We start from the raw sequence: 10,719 nt of genomic DNA on the forward strand, positions 1-10,719 counted from the left end.
GGAACAAAGGAACACTTTTTACATTGTTGGTGGGAGTGTAAATTAGTTCAACCATTACAGAAGACAGTGTGGCGAGTCCTCAAAAACCCAGAGGCAGAAATACCATCTGACCCAGCAATCTCATTACTGGGTATGTTCCCAAAGTAATATAAATCATCCTATTATAAAGATATATGCACACAAACGTCCATTGCAGCACTATTCACAATAGCAAAGACATGGAATCAAGCTAGATACCCATCAGTGATAGACTGGATAAAAAAATGTGGTACATGTATACCATGGAATACTATGCAGCCATGAAAAAATGAGATCATGTCCTTTTCAGGGTCATGGATGGAGTTGGAAGCCATTATCCTCAGCAAACTAATGCAGGAACAGAAAAGCAAACATCACATGTTCTCACTCATAAGTGGGAGCTGAATTATGAGAACACATGGACACAGGGAGTGGGGAAACAATACACACTGGGGCCTCTTTGGGGGGATAGAGGGAGGGAAAGCATTAGGAAGAATAGCTAATGGATGCTGGGCTTAATAACTAGGTGATGGGATAATTTGTGCAGCAAACCACCATGGCACATGTTTACCTACATAACAAACCTGCACCTCTTGCATATGTACCCCTGAACTTAAAAGTTGAAGAAAAAAAAGAAAATTAGTACAACCTCTACTGAAAACTATATACAGATCTCTCAAAGAACTAAAAATACAGCTACCATTCAATCCAGCAGTCCCATCACTGGGTATTTATCCAAAGGAAAATAAGTCACTGTACAAAAAATACCTGCACTCACATGTTTATTGCAGCACTATTTGCAATAGCAAAAATATGGCTATTAGTCTGTTTTGCATAGCTATAAATGATAACTGAGGCTGGGGAAATTATAAGGAAAAGAGGTTTATTTTGGATCACAGTTCTGCAGACTGTACAAGAAGTATAGTGCCAGCATCTGCCTCTGGTGAGGACCTCAGGAAGCTTATAATCAGGGCAGAAGGTGAAAGGGAAGCAGGCATGTCATATGATGCAAGAGGAAGCAAGAGAGATGTTAGGCTCTTAAACATTAGTCCAGCTTTTGCACAAACCAAATGGAGCAAGAATTCACTCATTACTGCAAAGATGGCACCAAGCCATTCATGAGGAATCCACCCCTATGATCCAAACACCTCCTACTGGCCCCACCTCAAACACTGGGGAGCACATTTTAACATGAGATTTGGAGGAAACAAACATCCAAACTATGTCAATATAGAACCAACCTTCAAGCCCACTCAGGGACAGCATGAACAAAAAAGAAAAAAAATGGAACCAAACTAAGTGCCCATCAACAAATGATTGGATAAAGAAAATGTGGTGTGTTTGTGTATATATATTATTTTATATTATATGTATAAATAATATATATCATACACACCATGGAATACTACTCAGCCATAAAAAGGCATAAAATCATATCTTTTGCAGCAACGTGGATGGAACTGGAGGCCATTATCTTAAGTGAAATAATTCAGAAAGTCAAATAATGCTTCTTCTCACTTATGAGTGGGAGCTAAATAAAGTTCACAACACAGAGAGTGGAATAATATGCATTGGAGACTCAGCAAGGTAGGAGGATGGGAAGGTGATGAGGGATGAGAAATTACCTATTGGGTAAAATGTTCACTATTTGGGTGATGGTTACTCTAAAATCCCAGACTTCACCCCTATGCAATATATCCATGTAACAAACCTGCACTTGTACCTCCTAAATCTATAAAAATAAAAAATACATAATTTAAAAAGTAAATAAATTGGAAAAGATTTTTAGAAAAAGCACCTCTGTACTTGAGGGAATTTAGAAGGCCATGAACATGCCCAGGGTAAGACACATGCTCATAAGTAAACCTGAGAAGACCAAAACTTTCACCTCAGGCTGATCCCTAGGCTTGGTGCAAGCATAGCTAAGTATTGAAAAAGCGCCTTGGCACAGACCAACCTGCAAAGATCATAAGAAGAGATTTCTGGTTTTGTTGGTTTTTAGCTCCTGGCATTCAAGAAAATACTGTCAAAACAGTAGCTAACAGAAGCTAAGGAATAGCGACTTCAGTGACCAAACATGAGAAAGAATACAGTCTTTGCAAAATAGTTTGGGAAAATCATTAAACAGACTACTATAGCTTTCAACAATCAAAACACCACAGAAAACCCTGGGGTTGGAGAGAATCTTATTTCCAGAGTTAACACATTATTATAATCAATACTCAGCCACATATAACATTCATTATATATTCAAAAGTATAAAACTCAATACTCCTGTTTTCAATAATAGTAATAATAACAACAAAAATCAGAAAAAAACTATGGCCCACTTAAGAAAACAAAATAAATGGATAGAAACTGTCCCTAAAGAAGTCTAGACAAAGACTTTAAACAAGTGTATTAAATATGCTCAAAGAGCTCAGGGAAAACATAGACAAAGAATTAAAGAAAATCAGGAAAATAATATATGAACAAAATGATACTATTAGTAAACAGAAATTATCAAAGGAACCAAACAGAATATTTGGCATTAAAATGCCAAATAATTGAAATGAAAACTTCACTAGAGGGGCAAAGCAGACAATTTGAGCAAGCACAAGAGAGCATAGGTGAACTTGAAGATAGGACAATTCAGATTATAAAATCTAAGGATTAGAAAGGAAGAAAGAAAGGAAAGTAAAGAGAGCCTAAGAGACTCCTGGGACACCATCAAATGAACCACATATGTGTTATGGTATTTTCAGAAGGAGAAGAGAGACAGAATGAGGTAGAAAGAACATTTGAAGAAATAATGGTCCAAAATTTTGCAATCTGCTGAAATATTTAAATCTACAAATTCAGACTGAACAAACTTCAAGTATTATAAACTCAAATAACCCCCAACAAGACACATTATAATCAAACTGTCAAAAACTAAAGGCAATGAATCTTGAAATGAGCAAGAGAGAAGTGTCTAGTCATGTACAAGGATCCTCAATCAGATTAATAGCCAATTTCTCATAAAAAACTAAGGAGATCAGAAGACAGTGTTATGATGTACTTAAAGTGCTAAAAGAAAAAATCTTTCAACCAAGAATCCTATATCTGATAACATAATCCTTCAGAAATGAGGGAGAAATTAAGTCGTTCACGGATTAACAAGAGCCATGGAAGTCTGCACCACTAGCTCTTCCATAGAGGAAATGCTAACTGGAGTGCTTCACATTGAAAAGAAAGGACACAAAACAGTAAGTCAAAGCCATATGACAAATTAAAGGACTTTGGTAAAGGTAAATGCATGGGCAAATATAAAAACCATTAAACCGTGATATAAATCATTCTATCATAAAGATACATGCATGCATATATTTATTGCAGCACTATTCACAATGGCAAAGACATGGAATCAACCTAAATGCCCATCAATGATAGACTGGATTAAAAAAATATGATACATGTATACCATGGAATATTGTGCAAAAAAAAATAAAATGAGATCATGTCCTTTGCAGGGACATGGATGGAGTTGGAAGCCATTATCCTCAGCAAACTAGCACAGGAACAGAAAACCAAAACACCACATGTTCTCACTCATAAGTGAGTTTGGTTTTTAATTCCACTTTTTATTTGGTTTTTAATTCCACTTTTTATTTGCAACAGGATTCAAAAAACAAATGCACAAAAATGATTATAAATTTGTGAAATAACTTGTCTTGCAAATGAGATAACTTGGATGAAATAGACAAATTTCTACAAATGTATGAATTATTTAAACTTACACAGAAGAAATAGGAAATCTGAAAAGATCTATAACAAGTAAAGAGATTGATTCAACAATAAGAATCTCCCAACAAAGAAAAGTATAGGACCAGATGGCTTCACTGGTAAATTCTACCAAATATTTAAAGAAGAATTAATCAATCTTTATCACACTCCACCAAAAAATAGAAGAGGAAGCAACACTTCATAATTCATTCTATGAGACAAGAATTATCCTGATGCCAAAGCCAAAGACACCATAAGAAAATATAACTACAGAGCATACCTTTAAGAATATAGATGTAAAAGCCCTCAGCAAAATATTAGCAAACTATAACCAACAGCATATAAAACCATGACAAAGCGAGATTTATCCAAGGAATACAAGTGTAATTCAACATAAGAACATCCATCTATGTAATATACATTAATAGAATAAACGAAAAAAGACAACATAGGATCATCTCAATTGATGTAGAAAAACTTCATCAACATTAAGATATTTATTTAAAAACTGACAGCTAACATCATATTCAATGGTTAAAGACTGAAAGCATTTCCCATGAGATCAGAAACAAAACAAGGATTTCCACTTTGGTCACTGCTATTTAATTTGTACTAGAAATTCTAGACAGATAATTTAGACAAGAAAAAGAAATAACAGCCATTCAAATTGGAAACAAAGAAGTAAAACAATCTCTATTCATAGATGACATGATCCTATACATAGAAAATCCCAATTAATCTTTTTTAAAAAAACAAAACTACTACATATAATAAACAAATTCAGTAAAGTTGCAGGGTATAAGGCCAACACATAAAAAATCAGTTGTGTTGCTTTTTTTTTTTTTTTTTTGAGATGGAGTTTCACTCTTGTCGCCCAGGCTGGAGTGCAATGGCGTGATCTCGGCTCACTGCAACTTCCACCTCCTGGGTTCAAGTGATTCTCTTACCTCAGCCTCCCAAGTAGCTGGGATTACAGGCACGTGCCACCACACCCAGCTAATTTTTATATTTTTAGTAGAGACGGGGTTTCACCATGTTGGCCAGGATGGTCTCAATCTCTTGACCTTGTGAACCGCCCGCCTTGGCCTCCCAAAGTGCTAGGATTACAGGCGTGAGCCACTGTGCCCGGCCAAAAATCAGTTGTGTTTCTATACACCCCCAAAGAAAAATCCAAAAAAGATAGTTATAAAAGCAATTTCATTTACAATAGCATCTAAAATAATAACATACCTTGGAAATAAATTTAATGAAGGAGGTGAAAAACTTGCATACTCGAATCTATAAATCATTGCTGAAAGAAATTAAAGACTCAAATAAATGGAAATACATTCCATGTTTATGGATAGGCAGGTTTAATATTGTTAAAATGTCAACATTACTCAACACGGTCTGAATAGTCAATGCAATTCCTATAAAATTCCAATGGCCTTTTTTGTAGATATGAAAAATTTTGTCCTATACTTTTGGATATAGACAAAATCAAAATAGGGTGCACATACTTTTGAGAAATGAATAACAAATATGTAAGAATTCAAAGCCTGTAACATGACCAAAGGAGACTTTAAAAGTTATAATTTTCAATTTATTCATAGAAAAAGTATGAAATGTTGAATATCTTTTGTATTTTCAGCTCAAAAAATTAGAAAAGTTTGGTTAAGCAAACTTAGAGTATAAAAAGTTTAACGAATGAATAGATGGCTATAGGAGTGAATAGCAAAGCACCCAACATATAAAGTCCCATGCACCACCATCTCCCCACATACACCAATGCAAAATCTGTAGCAGGTAGTTTTATATAAAAAAGGCAATAGAATAGACAATTTTGGCAACTATGATAAGGAATGAAGAGAGGTCAGAAAAGTAATAATAAGAGCACATGAATTACAGTCTTACACAATATCATTATATTCAAAATCTGGAATAAAATGAACAACTTTCTAGAAAAATATAATCCATCAAAATTGGCCTAAGAATAAATTTTAAAATTGGAATGAACCAGTAGCCATAACAGAGAGTAAGATAGAGTAATCATTTATACCCGCAAAAGGTACTAGGATCAGAGTGTTTTATGGCCACATCAAACCTTCAAGAAATAGCTAATCTTTACTTTAATAGAAACTATTGCAGAGAATACAAATAGATGGGAAAGTTTTGATTCATTCTACAAAGTCAGCAGTACACTCATGCCAAAGATAAAATCAGCTAAGAAAAAAAATTCTAGACCCATCTCACATTAAATACCTTTTTTTTTTTTTTTTTTTTTTGAGAGAAGGTCTCACTGTTGCCCAGGCTTTGGTGCAGATATGTAGTTTTGGCTCACTGCAGCCTTGACCTTCTGGGATCAATAGATCTTTCCACGTTAGCATCCTGAGTAGCTGGGACTACAGGCACATGCCATCAAGCCCAGCTAAGTCAGCATTTTTTGTAGAGACAGGATCTCACTATGTTGCCCAGGCTGGTCTTAAACTCCTGGGCTCAAGCGATCCTCCCACCTCAGCCTCCCAAAGTGCTGGGATTTACAGGTGTGAGCCACTGCACCCAGCTTAAATGCCTATTCTTGGCATCAATAGATTAAAAGAGCAAAACTATATGATCCTCTCAAGAGTTGCCGCAAACATTTCAATAAAATCAATAATTTTCTATAATTTTTTAAAAATTAAGTAAATCAGCTATAAAAGGTAACTTTCTTAATCTGGTGTAATATATCAACCTGAAATCTCCAGGCCTGGCCACAAATGCTATAGTGAACCATTATAAGCATTTCCAATCAAACCAAAACCAAGACAAGATCTGGCATCATTTCTACTGGAGGTTCCAACCATTGTAAGAAGACAAGAAAAATAAATAAAAGATAAAATATGGGAAGAGAGTGATAAAATAGTCTTTACTAGAAGAAAATATTATCTTTTGTCTAGAACTGTCAAAATAATCAGTTGATAAACTACTAAAAATAAATTCTATAAGATGACTGGATATAAGATCAATGTGCAAAAATCACACATAGTCACAGCTAATTAGCTGTGACTAATTAGCAAATGCAATTTTAAAAATCTCTTTTGAATAGACCTAAATATTGTAAAGTGCCCAGGTATAAATCTAGAAAGAATGCACAGGGCTTTCTGGAGAAAAGTTTAATAACGAACGGTTTTTAGATAAGCTAAAAGAGATTTCTAAATTCTGTTTACAATCTTAAGGAAAACTGCTTTTAAATTTGTGTTCTTGATATACTGCATACCAACTTCACATCAAAGTAGCTGTATTTTTCTGCATACAACAAAGCCAGTCAGAAATAAAACAAAACAACAAAATATCCACACTGACAAACAAATAAATGTTGATTGACAGGTGGGGATTCCAGTCCCCAAACACCTGGACCCCCTTAGCTGGCAGAGCATTTTCTTCCCTGTGGTGGAAGAGAAGCCTTCATCCTGCCCACAAAGCCCTGCACTGTATTCCTACCTTGTTTTGAGACTAGTCCCCATCCCGTAGCCCAGCAATTGGCACTGGTAAGGTTCACTTCTGGAGTTGCAAGGCAAACCGGGAGCACGGACTCAGAAAACACAATGCGGGTCTTCAGCTGCACCAGGGCCACGTCACCTCCAATGGGGTGGTACATCTCATATGTGGGGTGCAGGATCACCCTGTTCACCTCATACCACTGGGTGTGGTTGCCGGCCACCCTGAGGTTTACGAGGCCTACGTACATGTCATAGATTTTGATATTCTTGTCCCTGTGGGGGTGAGAACAGAGGCACAATGCCCGCAGCTTCCTGTGTGGTCAGCCCACAGGCCTGGGGAGGCCAAGCGCAAGGGGCTGGCACTCACTCGGTGGGATTGAAAAGCCAGTTTCTTCCTGCAGCATAGTAGGGACCTATCTGGCTGTCTGGCAGAGTTGCCCTCTAAAGAGTCGACTTGGCCCATGGAGGCTCTGGGGACCCAAGTCTGTACACGACCACCAGCTGTACAGGCCAGCAGCCTATGCATGTGAGACCTGCTCTGACTCTTACCGACAACCTGGTTGCACACATCCCTCTGGAGGCCAGATGGCCACAGGAGAGGCGTGCCTGCTGTGCAGGGCAGCTGTGGTGAATGAGGCTGTTGGAGGAGCAATCGGGAAGGCCAGGTGCTTAGAGACCAGCCTTGCTTATGAGGACCTGGCTGTGCACTTGAGGAGCAGCCTCACTTTTGTGGGGCCCGGCTGTGCACTTGAGGACCAGCCTCACTTGTGGGAATCTGGCTGTGCCCTTGAGGACCAGCCTCACTCGTGGGGACCTGGTCGTGCACTTAGGGGACCAGCCTTGCACGTGGGACCAGGCTGTTCATTTGAGGACCAACCTAGCTCATGGGAACCTAACTGTACACTTAGGGGATCAGCCTTGCATATGAGGACCTGGACGTGATCTTGGGGACCAGCATCACTCTTGAGGACCTGGCTGTGCACTTGGGGGACCAGCCTCAAGGATGGGGACCCAGCTGTGTGTTTTAGGGACCAGCCTCACTGGTGGGGACCTGGCCTTGCGCGGGTCGACAGTGGTGAAGGGAGTCGACAGTGGTGACGGGGGAGGCTTGCGTGGGGTCCATCCAAGCCGCTGTGGGCACTCCGTGCAGGCCCAGCTACCCACACCATCCCAGGCCGGCGCCCCCTTACCTGTGAAAGCAGTGCGCAGCCGACAGCACCCAGTACTCATTGAGGATGGAGCCACCGCAGACGTGGAGGCCTGCGTAGTGCACGCTGACCTGCCACGGCCACTTCCTCTCGTGCGCAGGGACGCCGCCCAGGATTTTCCCCTCCATGCTGGGCCGACCACAGGCTGCAGGGAGAACGGAGCTGACGGTGGAGCCATGCTGGAGCCACGGGAGAGGTAGGGCAGGCAGGGGACGTGGGGGAGGGGCAGGGGACACAGGAGGAAGGGAAGGCAGGGGACATGGGGGAGGGGAAGGGGCGGGCAGGCGACATGGGGGAAGGGGCCCAGCACCGAGAGACGCCCCAAGGGCACTGTCTCCAGCCGCCCATCCGCCCCTGGGGCAGGGCCTACCCACGCTGCCAGTTAGGGAGATTCCCTGGTTCTCTGGCTGTCTGTGGACCAATGCTGCGACCCGGGGAGGGGCCACCACCAGGAGCAGCAGCAGAAGGCCCAGGGCAGAGGGCCCGAGTGGGCCCATGCCGGAAGCAGGGGCAGCCATGAGGCTCGAGGCAGCGCCCCCAGCGGGTGACTAGCTCCCGACACGTGACTGTGTCTCCAGCACAGGATTGCGCCCCCAACAGGTGGTTGCACCCCAACATGTGACTGGCTCCCACTAGCAGATGGCACTCCCAGCAAGTGAGGGCACCTGAGCTGGACATGCGACTGCACCCCCAGCACATGTCTGTGTCTCGTGGATTTACCTCTCCCGACCTGGGCACATGATGGCTCCCAAGCTGGACATGTGACAGTGCCCCAACCATACCTCATATGCCTAGGTGTGGCATTCCATTCCACAGTCAGGTCTAAACACACTGGTCCATTTGAGAATTCTGTGTTTTGAATCGTGATGTTCTCAGTTTTCTCCATGGCCCAGCTTAATTCTGTTAGGTCAATGACAATTTATACATCTGCCACCCAGCTATCAAAAAAAAAAAAAAGAAAGAAAGAAAAGAAAAAGAAATAGGCTGGGCACCGTGGCTCACACCATAATGCCAGCACTTTGGGAGGGTGAGGCAGATGGATCACTTGAGGTCAGGAATTTGAGACTAGACTGGCCAACGTGGCGAAACCCTGTCTCTACTGAAAATACAAAAATTGGCTAGGTGGTGGCGTGCAACTGAAATCCTGGTTCCTTGGGAGGCTGAGACAGGAGAATCGCTTGAACCTGAGAGGCAGAGGTTGCAGTGAGCCGAGATCACACCACTGCACTCCAGCCTGGATGACAGAGCAAGTCTCTGTCTCAAAAAAAAAAAAAAAAAAAAAAAAAAAATTCATTAAGCCTTCATTTATACCTGCTAAAATTTATCCCATTGATTCTACATTATGGTGAGTTGTATAATTATTTCATGATATATTACAATGTAATAATAATAGAAATAAACTGGACAATAAATGTAATGTGCTTGAATCATCCCAAAACAATTTCCCTGCCAGGAGGCAACTTTGGAACTGGGTAACAGGCAGAGGTTGCAACAGTTTAGAGGGCTCGGAAGAAGACAGGAAAATGTGGGAAAGTTTGGAATTTCCTAGAGACTTGTTGAATGGCTTTGACCAAAATGCTGATAATGATATGGACAATGAAATCCAGGCTGAGGTGGTCTCAGATGGAGATAAGGACTGGAGTAAAGGTAATGCTTGCCATGTTTTATCAAAGAGACTGGCAGCATTTTGCCCCTGCCATAGAGATTTGTGGAACTTTAAACTTGAGGGAGATGATTTAGCATATCTGGTGGAAAAAATATCTAAGCAGCAAAGCATCAAGAGGTGACGTGGGTGCTGTTAAAAGCATTCAGTTTTAAAAGGGAAACCGAGCATAAAAGTTTGGAAAATTTGTAGCCTGATGATGTGATAGAAAAAGAAAAACCCATTTTCTGAGGAGAAATTCAAACTGGCTGCAGAAATTTGCATAAGTAATGAGGAAACAAATGTTAATGGCCAAGACAACAGGGAAAATGTCTCTCCAGGGCATGTCAAAGAGCTTTCTCACAGCCCCTCTCATCACAGGCCTGGAGGCCTAGGAGGAAAAAAGTGGTTTCTTGGGCCAGTCCCAGGGCCCCCATGCTGTGTGCAGCCTAGGGACTTGGTGCCCTGCATTCCAGCTGCTCTAGCCATGGCTGAAAGGGACAAAGGTACAGCTCAGGCCATGGCTGCAGAGGGTGCAAGCCCCAAGCCTTGGCAGCTTCTACATGGTGTTGAGCCTGTGGGTGCACACAAGTCAAGAACTGAGGTTTGGGGACTTCCGCCTAGATTTCGCAGTATGTATGGAAATGCC

At 41.2% G+C, this 10,719-nt stretch overlaps 1 protein-coding gene across 1 annotated transcript in view; it reads right to left on the bottom strand.

The window, feature by feature from the left end:
• Positions 1-10,405, bottom strand: part of PRSS38 (serine protease 38) — a 33,571-nt gene extending 23,166 nt beyond the window's left edge. Inside the window, exons 1-3 of the mRNA XM_003814940.4 lie at positions 8,799-10,405; positions 8,411-8,573; positions 7,222-7,493 (exon numbers count right to left, since the gene is read on the bottom strand). Coding sequence (XP_003814988.1) covers positions 7,222-7,493; positions 8,411-8,573; positions 8,799-8,946 — 583 coding nt within the window. The 5' untranslated portion in view covers positions 8,947-10,405. The remainder of the gene's footprint in view (positions 1-7,221; positions 7,494-8,410; positions 8,574-8,798) is intronic.
• Positions 10,406-10,719: the final 314 nt, after the last annotated feature.

This window comes from Pan paniscus, chromosome 1 (assembly GCF_029289425.2).
Source record: "Pan paniscus chromosome 1, NHGRI_mPanPan1-v2.0_pri, whole genome shotgun sequence".
NCBI lineage: Eukaryota > Metazoa > Chordata > Mammalia > Primates > Hominidae > Pan > Pan paniscus.